The 24,698-nt window shown below is 37.3% G+C and overlaps 1 protein-coding gene across 5 annotated transcripts in view; it reads right to left on the minus strand.

The window, feature by feature from the left end:
- Positions 1-2,323: 2,323 nt before the first annotated feature.
- The window catches only part of ALS2 (alsin Rho guanine nucleotide exchange factor ALS2), a 44,869-nt gene continuing 22,494 nt past the window's right edge, over positions 2,324-24,698 (minus strand). For all 5 annotated transcript variants that reach the window (XM_026109528.2, XM_026109762.2, XM_064515205.1 and 2 more), the window contains 22 exons: positions 23,278-23,440; positions 22,369-22,500; positions 22,005-22,133; positions 21,550-21,620; positions 21,105-21,171; positions 20,619-20,821; positions 20,407-20,472; positions 18,466-18,564; positions 17,768-17,932; positions 15,610-15,721; positions 15,208-15,285; positions 14,953-15,086; positions 12,592-12,759; positions 11,490-11,607; positions 10,737-10,894; positions 9,907-10,029; positions 8,979-9,155; positions 8,537-8,582; positions 6,345-6,406; positions 5,487-5,636; positions 5,105-5,201; positions 2,324-3,646 (listed from right to left, as the gene is read on the minus strand). In XM_026109528.2, the coding sequence (XP_025965313.2) occupies positions 3,608-3,646; positions 5,105-5,201; positions 5,487-5,636; positions 6,345-6,406; positions 8,537-8,582; positions 8,979-9,155; positions 9,907-10,029; positions 10,737-10,894; positions 11,490-11,607; positions 12,592-12,759; positions 14,953-15,086; positions 15,208-15,285; positions 15,610-15,721; positions 17,768-17,932; positions 18,466-18,564; positions 20,407-20,472; positions 20,619-20,821; positions 21,105-21,171; positions 21,550-21,620; positions 22,005-22,133; positions 22,369-22,500; positions 23,278-23,440 (2,557 nt within the window). In that variant the 3' untranslated portion in view covers positions 2,324-3,607. The remainder of the gene's footprint in view (positions 3,647-5,104; positions 5,202-5,486; positions 5,637-6,344; positions 6,407-8,536; positions 8,583-8,978; positions 9,156-9,906; positions 10,030-10,736; positions 10,895-11,489; positions 11,608-12,591; positions 12,760-14,952; positions 15,087-15,207; positions 15,286-15,609; positions 15,722-17,767; positions 17,933-18,465; positions 18,565-20,406; positions 20,473-20,618; positions 20,822-21,104; positions 21,172-21,549; positions 21,621-22,004; positions 22,134-22,368; positions 22,501-23,277; positions 23,441-24,698) is intronic.

Raw genomic sequence — 24,698 nt, forward strand, 5'->3', positions numbered from 1 at the left:
GAAAAGACGATAGCACAGCAAGTAACCTCACTGCCCTAGCTAATCTATGGACATCCCCTCCTTTCTAATCTGCAGAAACCTAACCTTAGAACTACTCATTACTCGAGAGAAGAGAATAAATCCCCTTAACCCTTTTCTTGCTTAAAAAGCCTACTTTAAGCTGTCTCTCACTTAAGCGGCTTGTTATTCTCAAGAACTTTCACAGCCAATAGGACACTTAGCTCTTAGGGTCTCTCTTCAGTTACCAAGTCTGCAGTTAGGACAAGTATATATAATACTGTAACCTTGATCTTCTGTTGCTGGTTATAGAATTTCTGCTACAGCACAAGAAATACCTGGCTTTCAATTTTAGGCTGGGGAGGGAGGGAGGGAGGGGATGGATTTATGATAAAGTAAGAGATAGAAGTCCTGCAGGTTAACTTATTTCTTGGTTAGCTACAGAAACACATAACCAAAGCTGTCCTGCACTGATTTCCAAATGCATCATAGCCCAAATGTTAGGTTGTAAAGTGGAATCTGTATCAGAAGCACATTTAATCCTAGGATTCTCTTCAGCTAATAAATGAACTATATAGCAGAAAGACTAAAAATAATCCAACACAGGCAGTCTGTTTCCATTAATCAGCAGGTTAAATTCATATGCTATATCACTGCTTTTTATAAGAGGTTGCATATATAGAAAGGCAGACTTGTTTTGTTTTTTTTAGTTTTCAACTGTGTATCATTCAACCTGAAGTTAAATAAATATTAAAAAATAAGAAGTTTTAAAATGCAGAATTTAAGTGACAGTGTCCATACAGATGAAAATTTACATGAGGTATAAACTTTAGAATTTCAGATAACATCTGCCAAAAATGCCAGATTTCATAAACTGCCACATTATGTATGGCAGTCACCATTCAAATTTCTAAGTGTAGGCTAAAAAAAGTCAGATAGAAACACTGGCTTTAAAAGATCATAACTGAAACACAGAAGCAGAAAATCCCATGATGAGTAAACAAAGCTAACACTTATCTGCCACCATAGTTAGGAAAGGAAAAAAATTCCAAGTAGATAAGTCACTTCCAAATTGGCATCCATCATGGCAAAAGGCTCACGCACATCCCCTCCCCATTCTTCATCCCCTTCCCCAAAACAAAATAGAAAACCCTCTCTGCACTCACTTTTTCAGAATAATCAAGAACTATTAATTACAAAAAAATAGAGGTTTTGGGAACTGCAGGTTCAATGGGGGAAGTTTTGTTTCTAGTGTTATACAAAGCTGCAATAGCTTGTTTTGTAGCTATTTTACACTGTTCTACAAAAGAGACCTTGCATACCCTTCAAGCACTAAGAGTATCAAGAAACCATGATCTTACTGTCTTCAATACACAACACATACTCTGCTTCAACCTTATTTTTCAAAGATTAACAGGGGGGTTTTAATCTTACAGGTAAACAGCTGCCTGTCTGAATGTGTATTTTTTTCTTCTCAATATGGGACAAAAAACTACAACAAGTGCTATGCTCCCTCAGTGTTCATGATCTGAAGTTTCTTTGCTGCAGTACTCCCCCCTTTGGTACTCTCCTGGATAAATAACAATGTTAGAAACATCTAAAAATGCTGATATCTTGGCTAAACAGAGCATGTATTCTGGGTCCACCAGTATCTATAATTTTCATACTACATACACATTTTGACTTACTGTACTATTTGGATTTTGTCTACTTACATATTTTTCTTTTTGTCCCTCAAGGTCCATGCGTTAGTCCTCCAAAACAAAACCAAACTCCAGGTTTGTTTTGGTTTCAGTTTTACTTATAAAAGATCTCAAGAAAATCTCTCTTCAGCATCCTGTTTAAAGATTGGGCAAATACATTTAAGTATCCATTAATCTTCTATTTGCAAATAAAACATTATAATGAAACATTGTAACTGTTCATAAACAACAATCTGTCTATTAAAACAGCTATGTATATTTAAGAGGAATATTCACAGCAGACAAAAGAGAGCCTGAATTTCTGTTAAAGTCAACTTTTACCACTATTCCCAAGAAGAGTTTCAACCTTCTTCTCCAAATGCTCGTGCCTTATACAAACTTTTGAAAGAAAATATCCTTTCTTACCAGGAATAGTTCCCAAACAGAACCGAAGCCGGTGCAGTACCCATCACCATTTTTTCTGCTTAAATTTATTTGCATAAAAGAAATACATAATGGTCTAAAATGACAGCTGTCTTCGATGCAAGAACTCTAACCAAGCGTGTTCTGCTCACAATGAAATATTTGTAAACAGTCTTGCCAGAATTGCTTTCTCCCCTTTTCTAATAAAATTAAAAATAATCTCAGAAAGAACAATTTTTTTACTTTATTATGAAAATTGCTACATTACAGTCACTGTTCCCAACAGTATTTTGACATATGCTTTTTCAAACCATTTAAGTGCCAATATACAGGCCATGATTATTTTTTCAAAATATGATTAGCATTATCTATGGTAATTTGAGATAACTTAAGCCATAACAACATTCCATAATCAATTCCCCCCTGCCTTTTTTGTGTTAGCCATGATAAATAACAGCATCTACAATACCCAAGTTATCCATCAGTGTTATTGGTATAAATAAACTTAACCATAAACCACAGAAACACACACATACACAAAACTCCCCCACTGAAATTACTTGTTCTCTCTGTCTTCAAAAATGCAATGATATGGGTGTTTCTTTCTTTCTGACATATAAGTAACTAGCAAGTTACAGGCAAAAGTCTCAAACTTTATCCATTGTCAGTTTGTTAAAAAGTATGTTCCCATTTTCCTATCACATGGGACTTTATTCTTTTCTGAAGAAAGTGTTTATCCTTGGATCTCAAGGTAACAAAGCTGAACACTTTACAGATTTCAAGTATTTAATTCAGTGTCAAAATAGGAACCAGTCAGCCCCTTTTGTTTTTTTCATAAAGAGTAGTGAGTGCCTACATATTTATAATTCTAGTAAATAGGGAAGTCTGTAACAGTGTGATTATTTCCACAATAGCACATTATAACACTGCTTTCAGCAGTTCTGTTCAACAGAAGATGCCTCAAAACCTTTACACCAAAACACACTATAGGCTACCCATTATAAATACTAACATTTTTAACAAACATATATAGTAACAGCTGAATTAAGGAAGACTGAATGGTTCTGTGGTGCAATTCATTCTCTTTAAACATCCCTGTTGACAAACCAGGAATAATAAAAACAAACCTACTATTTTGGAAGCTACATGGCCCAGACTTTCACATGTACTCTATGTAGATGCCATGCCTTTTTGAAGTACTGTTAATTTAAAAGGAATAAATAATTTTTCTGTTAAAGTAGGAAATAATTTCTTCTTGGAAAGTGCTTGGCAAACCAAATTCCATTATCGCTGTCTTCATCACCTCTTCATAGCTAGCCTCCAGCTGCAATTTTCCGATCTTAAATTGAAAGTTCAGAAGTAAAACCAGAGTATGTTCATCTGTAAAGAACATCTGTAACTTCAGAGTATTTTCATGTTTTTGGCGCCACTCCAGGGAGGAGAGCGAGTATTAATGAAGTTCCACTCAGTAGATTATCCCACAGCGCCAGGTTGTAAATGATAGTTTAAGTAAGCTTTTCATGTTGAATCTGGTAGTAACATGCCTGAATTAAAACAAAGTTCAGTTTAGCATACATGCCAGTTTTAAGGAAGCTGATAAAGCACCATACAAAAATAGGTTGAGCTTTTTTTCAATCCAAGAAAATAGAAGACTAGGCTTTCTGCTAGCAGTGATGATACAGTGACATTGCCACACACGAGAATCTTCTGTTATGTAAACAAACAAAACAAAAACAAACAAACAAAAAACCAAAAAAGGAGCTTTCAACTACAAATTATGTCCAGCTCTTCATGAAGTGAGATAGCACAATTTGGGACTCCAAATACTTTGGTTCCCAACTTTGGCAAGATGTACACTTTCTTGCTTACAAGTCTTTCTTTGCCCTTTAATAGAAGGACTCAAAAATGAAAATATTTTCTTACAGGACAAGGAAGCAAGGATTAAAGTAAGGGTTTCAAAAGCACTCTGATACTAAAAAGCAAAGATTTCTATCACCTAGATAAATACTCTGACCATAACTTTCACAGCTGACCTGCTGCTGATAGTTATTCACTCCTCAATGCCAGTTCCATATGACTTGGGCTAGTAGTGGCCAGAAACTTAACATAAATGTTTCAGAAAATATTTGTACTCTGACAAAACAAGACTCAGTTCTTGCTAAATAGATTCTTTGAGAAAGTTCAAACAACTCAAGTCTTCCTTTCTTGTAGCATTATAAAAATAACAGGTGGGAAAAAACCCAAATACATTCCCAGTTTGCACAGACTGAAAAAACCATCGCATTCTCCTAGCAGCTCAGCTTGCGATTTTTACTTAAAGCATTTTCAGATTAACATCTTCTTTCCTCCCACCACCTCCCTCAAAAAAACCACACAAACAAAAAAACCCCACAACCCACCACAACTTACTTGTCTAAACCCACTTGTCTGGAATACTTTTGATGAAACAAGACAACCTGCTACCATTATAGAGGTCTTTGGAGTACAAGGGGATAGTCACGTAAACAGAGAGAGAGATGTCACTCCCTTCTCCCATACTTAGAAAAAGAAAGATACTAACTAGGATATAGAGACTGATAAAGGAATCTGTTTTTTTGGCAAAAATGGAATTCTTGATGCATCTTGATGTAATGTCAGACAAACATCATTAGGATGGTTAATCTCAAGAGAAGCACTTCATTCCAATTTTTATAGAAGTAATAAGGTTTGTTAAGTTGCAGGGGAAAGACAAGACAAGTAAGCACAGCAAAACAGCCAGCCACCAGCGTTACCTTTGAGTAAGTACATTTACAGATTGCATCATTTTATTAGTAGTTGCCATAAATATTAGGCTATCTTAAGCTCTAAATGAACTTTTCTTGCCCATAATAACTAAAAACATTGATTAAAAAAGTCAAGGAAACTATAACCTAATGTTTGTACAATTGTCCTAAACTGATCATTTTTGCCTTAAGCTGATGAATTCTCAAAGAGTTTTTAATAACCCTGAATAATTCTTATACCTTCAAGGTAGTGAACATGATGCCTTGTTCCCCATGCTGAAGATAAGGATCCATCAGGTCTTCAATTAAGTGTACTTCAGATCCCAAATTCCTTATCCTGTCACATGTGGGAGAGGGAAAAATAGGGTGAAAAGACACCACTAAAATCTTTTTATTTAAGTGCTCTGCAAGAACCATGCTTTCTCCTAATCTCATTCTGAGGTTACAACCATTTCAGTTTTAACGCTTTAAAATTTATTGAGCCCAAAGCAAACAGCCAAAACAGGAAATTCACAGAGTTACAAAAAGCTAAAAATTAGTCTTATAATGAGAAGAGGAAAGCTTAATAGAAGCATAAGTACCCATACTGCCTGTGCCCAACTTAGGTATGATGCTAGCCTACCTGGCTCGTAGCACCACATAGAGAAAAACAGGAAATAAGTCATCCATAGACCACAGAAAATCTTCCTGAAGAGTCTCAAGTACATTCTGAGAGATCTCTTCAAAAGTTTGTTGGATCACCTTCAATTTGTCAGCTGGGGTAAAGGTGGTACTATTTAGAGAGCAAAACCAAAACAGGGTAATAAGTGAAAAGTTACATATTTGCTTCTAAATTAAAATGACAATCTGCTAGTTAGTGTTTTACTTTCTACCCTCTCTTCCCCTCCTGAAGACAAGCCCACAGATCATTCACATTTCAGTAGTCGTGGCTGCCAAAGCTGTGAAGCACCCCAAGCTACCATTGCTGGATCAAGGATCTTATTTGCACTACTGCAAACAAGACAGCCTTCACAGCTTTACAGTATTTTTACACATTGATGGGGGAGAGGCCTTTCTAAAATCCTTTTAATTTCCAGTTAATCTCTTACAGCAGAATTCCTTATGTCAGCTAACAGACACAGAAAAGCCTCCCATAAATAGGTCTTCTTGCCTTAACCATTTAAAAAAAATTCACATGCAGATTTGATTAGATAGCCTCTCACTTTTGATTCTAAATGGTGTCCTCTGTACATGCCCCAAACTGTCCCATTTATGAGGCTATACTTGTTTTCTCATTGGGAGAGTTTGCTATCATTTCCAGTAGGAACTCTGCAACTTCTAGCTGACCTCTCTTTCCAAAATGAAAGAGAGAAAAAAAAATATATATATATACACACACACATATATATACAACAAATAAAGAATCGCAGTCAAATAAATTACACAGATACCAGTGTAGCAGAAGCAGGAAAACACCAAAAGACAAACTTCAGAGGATTACCTGATTTGCTGTAAACATTCAACTGCAGAGGCAAAGCAGGCATCTTTTGTATTTGGTGATACCTATGTATGTAATCAAGAGAAGTTTTATCATTCAGGTTTAGCAACTTTCCAAAAAAACAACACAAAACAAAAAAGCCAAATCCCAAAGACCATTCAGGACAGGAAAAAAATGCAGCTGTTGCAGCACTGGCATAAGCCACCCCCCCACACACACACACCCCTGATTTCTAGTGTATCTGGGAACTAAAACCATCCAAAAAATCTGCCTATATATAATTTGTAAGAGTTTTGTTTAAAATTCTGAAAATGCTGTACTGAATACATCAGTATGCTACAAAAGTCGTTTATGTTTTTAGATGCCTTCCAAGTCAAGGAAGACGGAGAACCATTGGAGCCTAGAGAAGCCAGACCAGTCAATACTCAACATGGATTTGGGTTTGGAGCAAACAGAAAAGAACCGATACAAATGTTAGCTTTTATCATGCAACTGAGCCTAAGCCTTTCTAGATGGGGGAGGGAGAGAATGGATGGATTGATGGATGCAAAAAGACCAAGAGAAATTCACAGAAATGAGGAAATCTGACAGGGGAGAGAAGCAGACAAGCATGCTGTCTCAGCTACAGAAATCCTGTTCAGTTGAATGATGACACAGCAAAGAAGGTAAATGGCTGCGTAAAACATCCCATACTCCATAATTCAGAGAATTCACATGCCACATAGTATTTCACAGTGGAAGGCTCTACTCTATAACCAAAAAAGTCAATATGGTGAAAAACTCAAACAGCTAGAAGGATTTTATCCAATACCTAAAAATATGGGAAATCTGAAGTAACTCAAAAAAGATGTTATTGCTGCAATTTGGAACATTTAAAGTCTGACTGAAGTTTGCACCATGTCTTCTTAAATGAACCTTCAATGCTGAAGTGTCCCAATGCTTATGATTTGGGAAAGCAGGGACACATCCTGCTGGGAACCCATAGCCTTGGGGAGATCACTCTTGACTTGGGTTATTGTTACAAACCTGTAACACTCCATCTCTCTTAAGGAATATCAGATTGCCTGTGTCCAGGCAGTAGACCAAAGTGGTCAGAATAAGCATCTTCAGGGTGAGAGAAACTTCAGAGGACACAGACCCAGCACAGAGACTGCTGAGCAACTATCTGGAAGAGTTTTCCAGGGCTGTGGAACATGCACAGAAAACAAAAACAAACCCACCCCCAAAAAACAAAACAGAAACACCTCTACCACACACACCAGAAGAGGAACTGAAAAAAGAAGAGATGCTGAACTGCTTGAAGAGAACAAAGTCCTCTATTAAGCCAGAGCAGTTCTGTCTGAGCATATATTCACAGTGCATTCACCAGAGGCCTTTAACCCTGCTCTGAAAAGACTAAATTCTGGGGCAAAACAGCTTGGTTGCTGTCTCAGATTGCAAGTCAGAATACCAAGCAAATTAATTAATTTGCAAGTATAAGAGGTACAAAGATTTGTTTACAATGAATACACATAACAGCAACCAGTCTGATGAAAGCCGCGCATCCAATCATTACAGACTTTCCCCAAGCCCAGGTTATAAATAGGTAAGAGGTAATCTGAAGGTAAGAGGATCTAAATGACCATAAAAAAATGAAAATCTCAAATAAAAATAGTTTCTAACATACTTCTTCATAGCAGACATGATTTAAAGTATACAGTAAACATTGTTAAAAGTCATGATTATTAAATTATTATTATTGGAGCACAGAGACTGGGTACTATAGTACTAGTACTGTTCAAGACCATTGTTCAGCCACTTTCAGCAAGATGATGACAAAGAATAAAAATAGTACAATTATCTTAATCAGAAAGTATATCTTGGTACAAATCTCCTGATCAAAATTCTTAAGAATTACCTTGGTAGATGTTTATTTTCACACTTTCACATAATTGTAGACCAAGTAAAATGGTTACAAACTACTTAATTTATTACTAGACTAACAGCGTACAGAATAAGTCAATGACAGAAGCTGGAATGACAGTTATTGTAAGAGTTTCCAAGTAGCAGAAAAATTGTAAGGAAGCAAGGCAGCATAGCATCTCTTCAGCAAAAGGCTGTTCAAAAAAATTCCTATATTACTACTTCATGCTTTCAAGCTTCTGAAAAGAAGCACTGGGTAAAGTATACTCTAAGGCAAGGCCCAATGAACATACCTTTCTAATCTCTCCAAGGATGGATACAGTTCCTGGCCAAAATTTCCTGCAAGAAACCCAACATCTTGTATTGAGAGATCAGAGATTGTACTATTCTTAAAATATTATTTACCTTATAAAATTAACTGATCATCATGTTCTGCTAAGATAGAACAATTCTTACCACAAGATCAACTACATCTAGCACAAATAGCAAAAAGCATAATTTGAAGTGTCTCCCTTAGGTTCTCTAGTGACACTGATTTTTTTTTCTTTTGTTCTTTTTCTTTTTTTGAAGAGGGAAGTTTTGATTCACTCTCTAAACCACATTAATTAGCATGGAGTTTAGACGCATTTTAATTGTCAAAGCATTCTAGGGATTCGTTTTCTTTTAGAAAAGCTTTTTATAATTATGTGCCATAATCTTTTTCTAACTTCTGTTGGATTGTTGAAGCATACTCACGCCTGCACCCCGAGAAAACTTAGAAGAGCTGTATCAGTTTGTTTATTTAGGCGTAAAACACATTCCCAGTAAATATCTTCTTCACGCTCATTGTCTAAGGCATACAACATAAACAGAGGAGGGTAGAGTCGTGGCAATAATACAGGGAGCAGTAAGCCAAAACTGGTTACAACGTAGCTGTTAAAAAAAATAAGAAAAATTAAAAGCCATAACCATTTACACAAGTAGATTTAAGATCAATGATTGGAACATATCTTTAATTTATTACGAGTACATTCTATTAGTGAAAAGAATAATAGAATAAGTACAAAAATCAATCAAGTATTACCTGTGTTAAGACATATTTACAAATAACATCATCTATCGATACAGTCCAGATAGTTTTTAAAATGGAGCACTGGCTTTCTGATCAGTATAATGTAAAAGTTGCATGTTATATTAAAGTTCAAGTTCTACCTGCGTCTTCAAGCTAATCAAGGGTGGACATTTAGCCTTCACTCCGAGCCACTCTACTGATAGCTGAACTTTACCTTCAGAGCATAAACTAGAAAACAGGCTAAAACCCAGTAAGTTACCTAACCTAACACCACATACACATGCTAGGCTTCATAAAATCAGTAGGTGCTTGGCACAAAGCTGTCATGTTGATAGGAAAAGCTGAATTCAGGGTGCCTACTTAAAAACTATCTGCAAACCATTGACAGGCAAGCCTGGATTTAAGTACAGAAACATTGCACAGAACAGTACAGGTAAGGGGATGAAATGCTTGCTGCAATCACATGGAAGTTTGCTTATCAGAATCTGTCATTAAAACCGAAGAGAAAAAAAATCCGATAATAATTTTCCCTGGTAAAGGGGAATTCTGAGAAAGAACCCTGAATAGAAATAAAATGAGGTCTTCATTAGTTCAGTTCTCCCCTCTATTTACCCCGGTTCAGGAGATTCTGATCTGGAATCAGATTTCCCACTGCAGAATGATCGCCTTCCCTTTGTCTCTGTCACCAGAAATGGAATTGTGCTGCCCTCTTCTGGAAGATCAGGGAACAAGAACCTAAATGGCAACACACATTAAGACATGATTTCATTTCCAAAAGTTTCCACAGATCAGTCCAATCCTGCTTTCTGAATTGCAGTGAAGATAAAAGTCGGCAGAAATAATACATCATAGAATAAGACAGCATAGACAATAGATGTATAGTACAATCTACTTGGGATTAAACTTAAAGGCAATACCCTCCAATGTCAAAAATACATTTTCTACCCTGACATCACCTCCCCCCAGACAAGGCTTCTGATGGCTGCTAGTTAGGATCCTGCCAATCTGAAAGCAGAAATATGTCAACGAAAGCTGTAATTGCTCTCAAGAATCTAAGCAAACACTTCCTATCAACATGGTTGAGGCAGAAAGAACTCTAATGGAGTACACTCTGGTTCCCTCTCCCCACTATTCTTCTTTACCTTTGAACATTGCCTTTACACAACATGTAAATCCAGAGGTGCTAAGCTGGAAACTCACATTCAAGATGAGCTCCCTGTAGCCATATTTTATAGTATTATGTAGGATGTGATTCACTGTAGTGAACATTTTAATATTTTTTCTGTTCTGACAGAATGCTCAAGAGTGCTTAAAAAGGTTAAAGAAATATAATCAACCCCAAAAAAGAGTAAAGATGCTGGCACTTTGGACTATGTAAACACTAAGCAGTTTCAGTGAGTCAAGTATCTTTAATGATCCAACCAGTTTGATATGAAAATTACCTAACCAGTTGGAAGATGCGTTTGAGGTAGGACTTTATCTCTCTTACAGCCTCCTGCAGTAACCGTCGATTAGCTCCTACTCCAACATAGGTCATTCTGTAGACAGCTACTAGTGTCTCCACCAGCTTCCCCAAAGGATGGAGAGGGGTATCACAAGCCTGAGGTAAGAAATATTCATTGGCCAGTCAGACAGGTCAGGCAAGTTAAAGAAAAATGGATTTCAGGAGAGACAGGTCAGAGGTCCAACAACAGACATGAAAACAAATTATTACAAATACATCACACAAATCAGTTAATTTTATCAAATTGCTGATTTGGATTATGAAATTTATATGGTGTTAACTGAGCAGTATGCAAGCAGTACAAGAACTTGTGCTACTACTTGGACGAGTCATCTGTCCAGTTCTATTAAAAAAATAACATGCAATAATCAGCAAGTACTTCAAAATGCTCTGCTGGGATCCAATGCATAAGAAACAAAACAGTAACTAAGCAAAACTTAGTATTAAAGAAATACCTTTAGGTATTTAATGATTTCAGTGGGTCAGGCTCTATACAAAAGAGTTCAGTCTTACTTATGGATTGATAAATTCAAGGAATCAGGAAGTTATGAGTAAAAATGAGTGAACTCAGCTTGCATCATAAATATGAAATATGGAAGGGATTCAAAAAAGCTATTACACAAGTATAACAACTCAAGTGAGCTCAACATCATGTCTTACCAACAAGCTATGTGAGCACTAGTCACAATACCTTTATCAAATATTTTTTTATATTTTCATATTTTTCCAGGGTGAAGGCACCAATGTGTTGTGGAATGAACTCCAAACTTTCCAGTGTCTGAGTATGTGAACGACTCAGTAATTCCGGGCTGCAGGTATACAAAGCACAAGGATATCGTATATGTTATTCATCAGACACAGTAGGAACAAATGTGAAGATAAGAAAAGAAGATACCTCAAGAAAGTTATAAGCCTTAAAGGAAAAATAGGGGGTAGGGGGAAAAAAACAAACCCACACGGGAAACAATTCAATCCACTTGTTCTCTTAAATTCCAGTTCAGATACAATTCTTCAGTCTGAACTTCTTCATTCCTCCCACATCTGTTGCAGAAAATTTCTTCATCATTACTTCAGCAGAACAGAAACTGAAACAATACTGTGGAAATACTCACCCACAGACTCATTTCAGCTCAAAATCCCAACCTTTACAAAGTCATGAACATGCAAAACATTATGCCCACCCTAACAGACTTGTAGGAACCATAAGGATCTTGTCACCATCCATTTCCTGGCACTCAGTAGAATCAATTAAAGTCACACTATCATTTTTACTGTGGCTTTCTTGTTCTTAAAAAGCTCACTTTCTGCATTAATCCCCTGATCCTGCCTATTCTTATTCAAAAGCAGCTTTCTCTTAATTTCCATAGTCAGGTCTGCTGAATGAACCTTTCCTGCAACATCCCGAGCAGGCTTTCTGTATCCCTTTTTCTTGTTAAAGGCTTTTAAATCTCATGGGAAAGTTTCCCTTCTAATGAACCTTTTCTTTCACCATTTAAGCTTCCAGAAATACAATCTCTTCCTTCCAAGTTTCTTTCCAAGTTCTCCAGCTCCCTGTGCCATCCAGTAGTCTCCATTTCAGTGTATTTTCATGATTTTCTGCACTGATTTGGATTATAGGGATTGAACACTCCCTTACTGGAAAAATGGACACAGTGGCATACTTAAACAAGAAAAAAAGTCTTATAGTAATAATCAGCTAGCACCTCACTCATATACACTACTTAGTGTTTAACACTGACTGTAACAACTAATCCTAAGCTTCATGTTGGTGACTATGTTCTCTGGGAACCCACCTGTCTTTGTGTTGCCGTCGGTTGGTGGTCAGGGCCACTGCAATGTTGTCCCAAGCTTTCCATCTATCCCCCTGGCCTGGGCTCTCACAACCCAGCTGGTTCCAACATTCTTCAAATACAGCCTTCCACTTCTCATCAGGAGGCACTGACAAGATCCCAAGTTTCCGCCTAATAAAATCACCAGTTACTCCTTCAGATCAAATGGTCTTGGAACAACACATTCAGCTGTGAAAGCTACCCATGTCTAATGTCAGTCTAATATATTATACTATCTTACCAAATGCTAGTATACCTAATGCTATTTATTGTGAAGTATTAGACTTTATCACTAAAAATGAACCTAAACACTGCTATCTAACGAATGACTTGACTTTCAACACCTTTTAGGAACTTACAAGGTTTATATTTATCTTTAATTTTTTTTTTCCTTGCCAAGGAACAGCCTCAAAATGTGCATTTATCTATGTACCAGATTATAATGTTACATGATTAATATACTCCTATTACCTACATGTGGGAACAACTGTGAACCTTATTACACTAGACACAAGTCAATCTGACTTTCTTGTAGCCTTCCAGGAAATAGTTCGTTCTAAACAGGAAGAACTCTGCTTTGATTTCCAAGAAAACATGACATACTGCAGTTGACTGGGCTTATGTTCATCATGGGCATGTTCATCATTCAGATGACTTAGGACACATTCACATAATAAGGACATAATATAAAAACGTCCAAAATACTCCACTATCTTGGAATGTGCAAATAGCATAGCTACATAGATAAATAGCAAGAATGGATATATGGCTTCTGGACCTAGTGATATCTACAGATGTTGTTGCATCACATCTTAGAGAGTGTTGGTAAAGAGTAAAACCAGCTCAGGCATCTTTTCACTGAAAGCCAATGCTCAGGGTAAAGATCCTCTACAGCCAAAGAGAAACTAAGAACTGTTGCCCTCTATACGTACAGGACATATCATGAAATCTAGGGCTTTAAAGTGCTTTCATAAAGCACATAGTTGTCTCCAGTGGTTAACAGTTCTATCTAGATTTAGACTTAAATCAAGTGTCATAGACCTTGTCAGACCTTTCATTAATATTTTTTTAACCCTGAGATGAGAACTAGTAACTGATATTCCCCATGATTCTAGTTTCATACAGCAGAAAAAGTAGGCACTAACTCTATTCACAAATTATACCAGAAGGTTTTCAACTTCAAGGGAGCCTGAAAAAGGTGGCTGGAACCTTTATTTCACAGGCAGTCTTCACAGATACATACATACATTTATTCATAGACTCCCTACTGGGGTAAAAAACAGACAGCTGCTAAGGTTGCAAGTGTTCAGTTCAGCAGGGAGGCCTGCTTAACTTTGCATCCTGTTGTAGATGTCAGGGCTGTCAAAGGAAATCACCAGTGAATACTTCAGGATGCATACTGAGAAATAAGCTAGGTAAAAACATAAGAGTGTGTTTCCCATTTTAGTTTCTCTGAAATTTGAGAGTAAGCTTCAGTGATACTGAATCCTGCACGCACAACCATTATTACTTTTGAAGACCAGTATATAGTACTACCAAATAGCAGAAATTCATCTACAGCTAATGTAAGGTTAAACTTAAATTTTCTTTTACCCAAAGATATATTAATTATGACTTAAGTGAAACAAATACAGTTTTTCAGAGATAACTAAGCAAACTGACCCAATATATCGTCTGTCCAGTACAAATAATTTTATGGATGCTTTTCAAAACTCTCTCTTCCAAGGTGTTTAAACACTCTTTCTTACAATTCAAGAGATTTTTCTACTTTTTTCTTACGTATTGTTTGAAACAGGTATACTAAATAGCTAATTCTGTTCAAATGTATCCCCATTGGCATTATTACATGACTATATTAAGTGAACAGAAGTAACCAACAGAGTAATTAATGCAAGACAGAGAGGTTTGTGATGGCCTTAATCACTCAAATGCAACTTTTAATGACTTCTGAGGTTGGGAGAAAAATTTGCAGCTATAAACAAGTTCTAACAGTCAGTTCATTTAATTAGAAATCTGAGACTGCTATAGGACAGCAGCAACATCTCAACTATCCTGTAACTCCATGCTATGCTGTTTGTCCATTCAAGGAGTAATTAATGCTAGAACAGCTATATAGAAGGTGGGGTTTTTTTTAATCTTACTTCTTAAGGGGGAGGGAAGAGGCATGAAAAAGGAACTCAATGTTTTCAGAGTCTTCAGAGTCTTGCTGGTTCTGTGGCAAAAATATTTTAACCGTTGTTTGAAAAAGATCAATAGGTATGTTCAGAAGTTATTTCTTATTCAGAAATTATTTCTCATATCAGAAATTTCTTATTCACTACTCACAAGGCTTTAGGTTTGTCCTTTTCACTCTCATATAAGCTAGGTTTGAAGTAGGTTCCAGTGATTTTTATTCCAGATCCCCATTCTCCACTGAAGAGACCTTCAATATAATCTCCATTTGGCAAAGTCAGCGTTCCCTTGAGAGAAGATAATAAAAATTTAACTGAAATCCATTGGGAACAAAATTAAAAAAAAAAAAAAAAAAGACACAGAGCTTGTTTAGACAGTAAGTTTCCAAATGGTAAGTGTAATGCCAACCTTTCCACTCAGAGTCCAGTTATCTGCAAATTCCCCTTCATAGACTGTATCATCCTCAGAAAGCAGAATTCCAGTCCCCTATAGAAAAAAGAATCATGAACACCACAAAAAGTAGAAATTACAGTGAAAGAACACCAGACCGTAGATCTAAAGATACACTGAAATACCTGTTACTACTAGTTCTTCGCAAATAATTTTTTTTAAAAGCAACTTCCGTAGTAGTTCTAGTAAAATAGAGTAGGGATCATAAAGGCAGTTTAAAGAAATAGGACAATAGAAGGTTAGAAGAACAGAAGGTTTACAGTCTAGCATATACCATTTGTCTTGCCACTCATCTAGCCCAGAAAGCCACCACACTCAGAGGACAAGTCACTATAGGATGAAGCCCAGCATTCCACTCACCATCATTTTGTTGGTGCTGAAGGCCCCTTCATAATACAGTCCAAACTGAGTAACCACAACACCGTTTCCTTGGCAGAGATCATCTTGCCACATTCCCATATACTTTTCTCCTCTGAAGAATGAAGAGGGAATAATACAGTCTAATTAGTCTATTACATTTGTACCCTTTCTTGCTTGGGCTTTGCTGTGGTACTTGACCATAACACAAGTCATTAGGAAAGAGTCATACAGCACTTACTTCTGAGTCTGTCAGTCTAATTTCACTGGCATAATGGAATAAAAGATGACTCTCTGCAATAGAAACTATAACCCTCCATGATTCCATATATAAGGAAGACCTACGTAGCTGCCAATATCGTCATGCCTGACCTTTTGAATGTACTATTAGAGCACAAAAATTGTAAGGAAATAAGCCACCTTGTAGAAAGTATCTGGGTAACAGCTGAACAAAGCTCATACCATAAAAACAGATTAGCCAATTAAAGGTTTCTCATGTGTAAACATCTAGCTCTTTCAGACTACTACTCAAAATTCTTTTGTTGCAAGTGTAAGTCCACAGAGATTAGGTTAGAGTGTTTGAAACTAAGCACAAGTCTCAAATTTTCTGAAACAATACACCTTTCCAGTTGCCCTGAAATGGACATGGTGCTTCATCATCTAAGTAATAAACAAAACCAACCTACCATGGACTTTTTTTGTTTGTTTTGAAAGGAAAACTAGTGACTTATTGAATAGAAGCCTACTTATTATGGAGCGTTTCGCTGTCAGTACGTGAGAAAAGTTATGAATTATTCATCGTAAAGAGTGTGGGCCCAGCAAATAATCTAACTTGAGGGGTATCTTCTAGCTGTTTGGACCCATAACCTGATTCTGCATGCCAGCTACACAGGTCTCTACTGAGTGAAGGCTTCTTAAAGAGACCAGCCGCAGCATATTCAGTTTCCAAGATGAAAATACGACAGTCCTGCTTGCTTAAATGACTGGTTTGCAATAATGACACAGTTATAACGGAGTTGCAGCAATTCCTTCTTTGGCTGGGCCAAAGAAAAAGAAGTGAAGAAAATGAATCCTTAGGCAACGAACTTATGCATATACCCTACTCCTCTGAGAGTAGAAAGAAATACTGTAACAGCTACTCACTCATATTTAAGTCAGGAATACAAAGCAAATGCCACACTTGTTTTTCGCCTAAGACAAACTGAAGAGATGGAAGCTTTCTTGGCAGGTCCAATCTCCTCCAGAATTGCTAAGTGTAGTGGCAACTCATCGGCACCAAAACAAAACAAACACCCCCAAAACACACATGTAGATGTATGTGGCAACATCTTTGCACTAGAGTGCAAAAACAACCACCACCACATATTGAAACTAAATGCAAAACTGCGGTCAGGAAATACCCAGAGATGATACAATAGGTCTGTTTTGGAAAATATTTTTTTCTCCAAGGCTTCTTGCTATTCTCCTTTATAAATGGGCTTTCAGTTCAGTTAAAACAGTTTCTTCAGCACCCACTGAAAGCTCTCTTTTAAGAAGAAATCAGAATTGAACTGGTGACTGAAAAGACAGACTGTATTTTTTAGCTATGCTCATGTAGCATCTACTATTTTGGACAGTTCTGGTTCTTCAATCACCATTTCACTAATCTGCCCTGAGAGAAAGCAGCTTCCCCCCACTGCCAGAATAAGTCAATGGGACATCTGAGCTTGAGCTGAAGTTTATCTAGTTCTTGTGTATTAGATCACTGAACAACTCAGTCTTATAGGCCTGAGATGAAAATATACTCCTCGTATGGCATTTGTAAAACATTCATCAGTAACACAGTATCCCCCAATAAAATACCATATTCAGTGCCAGTTTTCAGGCAGGAGTACGATAGGAAAGCAAGGTGTTAAAAACAAAACAAAAGCAAAGAATCCCCACGCCCCTGAAGCAAAACAAAACAAAAACACATTTACTCCAGGTGCAGCGCTAAAAAGCAACCTCTAGACAGATTTAGATCATCACCTCCTTCATTCCAGAAAGCCCAGTACAATATTTAATGAAGAAAAATATAAGACACACATATACTGCTGCACTACTACCAATCAAGTCCTTTCCTACTGTTTCTGAAATTGTATGTCTCACCAGTGTTTGAGGCCTTGAGGAACTGAAACATTACCTTGTGATATCATCAAAAACTCCATAACCATTCTTCTTATCCATTGTCCACTGTCCAATGAACATAGTGGGAGAGGAAGAGGTTAGCTTCCCACTGCGCAGCAGACCATGCCCATGACGCATGTTATCCTGAAAACACCCTTCATACACCTCACCAGTAGCATAGCTTTAATGAAAGACAATAAAAAAAAAATTGTAAGAATTTTGCTTTTTCTAAATTCCAGATTAGGAATTGCATTAAAGCCACACCTGGGCAGGAAACAGATTAAAAGCATATTTGGGATATAAATGAGAAAGGTCTTTTGATGCTTTGCCCATTTAAAACCACCTTTCTCCACAACAAGCAAGGCCATTAAGATGTTACACTCGTTTCTCAAAAGAAAAGAATATCCTTGCTTATTCAAAGGTAGCAGCAACATTAGAATGGAGATTTGTAACAGATCTCAGTGCAAGCATCATTGTGAGCAATCATCCAAAAGAAATGCAGAAAACAAAGCAAGCTAGCTATAATCACAAGTCTGGAAATGCAACAAGAAAGGTACATACAGGAGCTTGCTAAGTCAACAACATGCCAAACGATTAATGGAAATTCAGTGCTACTGAAAAGCAGCACTGAAATTTCAGGTTAGATTCACATCCCCCTTAGATTCCATATTCTTCTTGCCTTCTGCAATCAGGGAAACAAATTCTGTGCATTACCTGTAGACTCCATGCCCACACATTTTGCCTTCCTTCCAGTAACCCACATAATGGTCATCCTTGTTCAACGCTTTGTTTGGCACTCTGTATTCACCATACCTGCCAATGCATGAGAAGGGAACACAACCACCTATAATACTAATCCATGCCATCAAAACATAGAAACAGATACACACCACAAACCCATTCTGCAATCAGAATGGTCTATGTTATTTTTAGTACTTCTATTCACCTACAACAGTTAGATTTTATTTATTTATTTTTTTAAAGGGAAAGCAGGAATTTCAGCATCACTACATCAGTTGAGCATGCATTGCTTTCCTCCTATTTGGTTTTGTTCTGTTCTAAGCTCTTCTCCCTCTCCTACACTACAGGATTTTTCTCAGCTTTTGAACGCCTACAAGCCTCCTCACATCCTAAATCTGCTTCCATCTTGGTTGTCTTGCTGGGTTTAAAAAAATTGTTGCTTTCTTCAAGTCTTGATAATTCAAACACATCTATGTTTCGGGGAAAGATAAGAACAAATATTGCCACAGGGAAAGTTAAAATAAAAAAAGATTCTAGCTTCCAATTATGCTCAGTGCCATAAAATTGCTCAGATTATCAGTATGCCAAGAATGACAACCACAACTTGCTTGTTTTAGTCTTCTGAAGAGACTAATCCACTGTTAAGTAGGTGCTCCTGAGAGCACGCCTACCCCACTAACACACTACTATTGTGGAGTGTTGAGAATATAGCACTTCTGCCAAAATACAAGTATATGTATTTGATAATCCTAGTAATTATTGCTGAATACCAAACAGTTTGTTTATGCTGGGGAATTTTTTGTAAAGGTTTTGTCTCCAACAGCCCTAATATCACCACTGTTACTTACATTTACTATTAGTCACAAATGACCAAAGCTCTGATCTGGTTTATGGTTTAACATATGCCAATAGCTAAGCCACGTTTTAAAAAGCTGTCTGTAGCCTGACCGTGTTTCAATTTCCCCTCCAACTGAACACTTAAAGATTATTGCTGGAAGCCAATAGGACTCCTCATATTTTTATCCTTCCCAGTACAGATAAATCTGCTCACAAAATTCACATATTAAGTGATATTGGAAAAGATATTTGGAAAGATATTAAGCTCTTTGCCTCAAGAATGCCCTAAGCAGACTTTTAGCAGTGAAATCCATGGATTAATTCAAACTGTATAAAAAATTAAGTTGCTTTAAAACAATCTTTTCATTTCACAAGATAGCAGCTTGTGAATGTCTGGGACACTGAGTCATCCTATTTCCAAAGTCCTCTATATTAGTTTATCTTAGTCAACAGGATCACATACCTTTACTCATTTTCTTTCCATCACCCCAACCCTCAGCCTCCATTCTCAAGGTGGAGCTTTTTTTTTTTGCGCGCGCATCTCCTTTAATATTTTCAGCAAGGAGAATGTAAGGGAAGATGCATCACATTATAGGAAAGGCATGGCATTTTCCAGGAAGGTAAACAAAATACAGATACTGGACCTTTTGAAATAGTGGACACAGAGAAAGTTAATAATTAACCATATAGAGGAAAGTTGACTCTAGTCTTTTTTCAGGTTTCTCTGTTAGGAATTTACATCCTTCCCCCCAGTTCTTCTCTCCTTGACTGTTTTACCATTCCCTCCTCCTACTGTGCAACTGATTAACCAAGTTAGTTTTAGTTTTTATGAAAGGGCAAGTTTTTAGCAAGCAATAGAGTCTGCTGTCAAGGCAAATATGCCTCTGGAAAAAGGACAGATTTTTCTCTCCGTATCTTTATCTATACATAGATGGATAGATACCTACATTTTGTTAACGTGCATAACTCTGAATCAGACTTATCGCAAAACCTTTAATTAAAATACGCTGTTTGTTTTCTCCTATAGTAAATCATATTTCTTGCCCACTGTCTCTGTAAGTAGGGAGACAATCTTACCCGTCCTCTAGCCCAGTTCGGAAAGTCCCAGAGTACATTCTGCCATCTGCCCATTTAAGGATTCCTCTGGAAAATACATAAAGCCATATACACGTACCAGTTAATCAGTTCACTTAGCACTTCACAAATACTTTCTGGGAGTAGATCTGCTTCTTATTGATACAGCAACCACTTAATTTTGTTTCTGAACCATTAAATTCAAATATTTTTACCTGCCATGGGGTTTCCCCGAAAGCCATCTCCCATTATACATGGCATCCTTAAGTCGAGGATCTTTATAGAAGGTGTATTTGGCACTACGAGAAATAGGAGGTTCCTGTCGTGGAATGTTCCCACCGGCTCCATGTAAGATTAATTCTGAAGTCCCTCTAAGGGCCTGATCCACTGCTTGGCTTATTGCCCTCAACCACTTGGTCTGAAACAAAAATGTTTAATCACAGAATTTAGTTAATATCTGCCTTTGCATTCAATCCCACCTTTAAAGACAACTACTGTGATCTCCTTTGTGTTCCTCAGTACAGTATTATAAATTGTAGCATTGCTAATGTCAAGCACAGGACCAAACAGCATACCAACCTGTAAAAAGACTTCATTCTTGGTTAATATTAGGCAGTATTTTTCCCTGTTTGGTTTCAGAGTAGGAGAGAAAACTTTCATTCATATCACTGAAGCCAGGCAAAACTTGTAGACAGGCCTACCTTTTCCTGTGGTGTTGAAGAAAGAAGAATAAACTGTTCTTCTGGAGTTGTAATCTTCAAACCATTCCTACATAGAAAAAATAAACATATATTTTAATCTATTGAAATTTCATCCCAGAAAAGGCAAGGTTCAGTAGAGCTGAATACTGTAGCTTCCCTCCCTCACCCCAAGTAGCATTCATTTTAGTAAAGTCAGCAGTAAAAAGAGCCAGAAATAACTACCCACTTCCCTCTTGCCTCCATTTTCTTTTTTCCAGTGTTTATATGACTTTTTTTGTTAGGTCTATAAACACAACAAAAACCTTCTGACACAAAAGAGAAGGGTAGATGTGACTGCATCTTATTCTGCTCCAAGTTTAAAATACTTAGCTCAGTTGGTCACATAATCCTCATCCCCCTTCCCAAGACATCTAATTATTTCAGCATCGCAAATAAGAATACTTACACATTACCAGCTTCTTCTGAAACAGCCTCTACCCACAGTGTGGACAAGGGAAAAATATGGTGCGTTGAGAACTGTAGGCAAGGAGAGGGGGAAGGAGGAAGAAGGGAAACGTCACCAAGTACTGATGCATACTCTCCCACACCCCTCGCTGCACCTTCTCTAAACAATTTTTTCTCTTTGAAGACTAAGGAAAATAGAGCATTACACGTTCCTCCTATGCACCTTGCTCACAGAAGTAGCTAACGAAAACCATGCCAGCCACAGGGCAATAGCAAACAAAAACACCAGTTAATAGATCATTTCAATTTTAGTTGGAAACATGAAAACATTATCACTTTTGTGTGTTCAAACAACATCGCAGTGAATGGTACAAAACCCTTCCTTTGCTATATGAAAAACACGTGATGCTGTTTGAAGCAGAAAAAGCTTTTGCTCAAGGAGACAAGTTGCCTTACCTGAGCATGCACCAGAGCATCATTAAAGAGGATGAACCAGTTAACGGAGAATCTCCCAGCATGCTGTAGGGACAACCCCCGATTGCTACTTTCACAGATTAAACGACGCTCTGGCTTCCTCAAGGAATCCTACAGGTAGGGTTAAAAATAAATATCACAGAAACTTACTTCTCACTGATTTTGACTGAAGGTCAGTGCTATCTTTCATAGTAAGGATCAAACCTTTCTAAAGTTGGAGTACTACAGCAAGAATGTTCAGAAGAATGAAGAGTGCAATTGGGACAGCAGCAGCAGCATAGACACATGGTATAATGCTAACAGCAAGAGATTCCAGCTGCTAATAGACTGACAAATATCATCATACCGTCATTTTCCCAGGAAAGGTCTTCCAGAAGCCCAGTGTGTATTCTGCTTCTTTCCTTTTTCTGCTAAGGTGGACAGCGAGGCTCTCATAACAAGAACTAGAATCCTGTAATTTTTGGTATTCTGGAGATGCCTGTAAGGCACAAAGTAAAGACAGTCCTGAGGGAGTTTCTGAGGACATATACCAACAACACTAACCAAGCTTCAATGTAACAGTCCATTTTATTAAATCAGCACTGAATGTATGACAGCTCGACTGGTTAACAGAGTAACATAGGATGCCAAGTTATTTTATTGGTCACATATCCTATCGGTGTGTTGGGTGTTATGAGAAAGATTCCCTGAACACTAAAGGCAATCATGTAAACATTGTATGTTAATAATTCTTCCTCACTGGCAGCTTAACAAGCTGTAGCTGAAGAAACACTAATACTTTCAAGAGTAATTCTTTAAACAATATATTGGGATGAACCATCAAGTAGCTATTGTTCTTAGTCATCTTTTCTTTCAAAAGAATGTAATTATATACACTTAACTGACAAAAGTCTAACTAATATTTATTCACTATTTTCAGTGCAATACTAAAGCCAAGGATCACTATGCTAATGATGCCAGATGGAACTGATGAAGAACAAGCAAACAAAATAATATTTGCAATTAAGAGCTCAGACACACAAGCAAGTTATGGCAGGCTAACAAATTTCTGCCTGTCATGTGATATGTGCAAATGTGTGTAAGAATGTGCAAGTAAATGTGTACAATCTTTCCCTGAAGCAAATGTAAGTTTGAGGTAGCTTTCCTGCAGACTAAGCTACTTCTAATTATCTGGTACTTGCTTCACACAGTTATTTCTCAGCTGTAAGTTTCACATGGATATTTATTCAGTTATAGATAACAAAAGACAGCTTACCACTTCAAAACATGTAGCAAGCTTTAGCAAAGTCCTAGCATAATTATGAAGTCGTCCAAATGGCATGAAAAACAGAGCATTTAGAACTTCCACTAGTTGGGTGTTTTCCTCATTCACCTCAGACAGTTTCTGTAACAGCTCCTGGTTTTTACTTAAGAAGTCTCTAAATGATGGGAGCATTGGGGAACAGAAGGAGGAAAGAAGAAAAAGACAGTTCAACATAAATGATCTTTTACATGCACAAGCAGCAATACAAGCACAGAATGCCCTTTCTGGATTATCATAAACCAGTAAGAATTAAGGCAAATGCAGGCTGCTCATTAATCTATTCCCAATTTTTAAGGAAGCACCATAATACAATCATGCAGCTCTCTGCCAACTGCAACACAGGACTTGTTTGTTAACTTCTGCTCATAAGCTCAGTCATTAAATTGGTTGAAGAAAGTTGACTAGTTTTCCCCACTTGGAGAGTAACTAATTGCCTTTTTCCCCTTTAACACAGTCAAAGAACTAAGACAGATGGAATGACTCTCCTGTTATTGTTAGAGGAAGTTAGAGTGAATTTTTAACACTGTTGACAGGTCTCACATGAGATGGCCTGAAAGAATCTTAACTTCGCTTCAGGACGCTTCCCTAAGTGTATCCAAATCATCTCTTTCCCACCCCTGTCGTTCAAGGAAACTAAGCAGTTTTCCCCCTAACTAGAAAAATTACATCCTACCTCAAAGAAAGGCAGGAAATCTGTTCAATCCTCAGTCTGATTTCCAAGAGGGAGAACTAATCTAGTTCAGAGAAGAAGAGGGAAATGATTCTGAAGACAGTGTATTAGCACACAAAACCAGGAATTCTTCACTAAAAGGAAAACAAACCTATTTTTTCCCTCTCCTTCATCATGTCTGTGTGCACACATGTGCTGGCATATATGACACACATTTGCATTGATACACATCCAGCTGAGAAGCATTAGAACTGCAAGCTACAAGAATTAAGTGAGGCTGAGAAAGCAAGCCCCAGGGACAAAAAAACAGCTTGGAAAATTGCTCAGCAGGATCCCTAGGAGTTCTACATGATTAGTAAGATGCCATTTCACATATATCAAACTCATATACCTTGTCTAGGTCTGCTAGTGAGATTTACGAACTCTTGTTCAGCAAGCATTAGGAAGAAAGTCCTTTTCATACAGAAGACCATATTTCTTACTTGTAAATTTAACAGTCTGGATGGTTTGCATTTTTAAAGCGCTTTGAGGTCCTCACATAGGGGTCTCTCTATAGAAAGTGTCACATAGTAACAGATTCATCATGAGTATAGGTCTTGTCTACTCTTTCAGATGAAAGTGAAGGCTTTTACTGAAAACTAGCACTTTAAAAAAGTTGGGATTACTTGTAATGAATTCATATTGCAGAATATCCATAAGAGAC

This window comes from Dromaius novaehollandiae, chromosome 7, assembly GCF_036370855.1.
Source record: "Dromaius novaehollandiae isolate bDroNov1 chromosome 7, bDroNov1.hap1, whole genome shotgun sequence".
Taxonomy (NCBI): Eukaryota; Metazoa; Chordata; class Aves; order Casuariiformes; family Dromaiidae; genus Dromaius; species Dromaius novaehollandiae.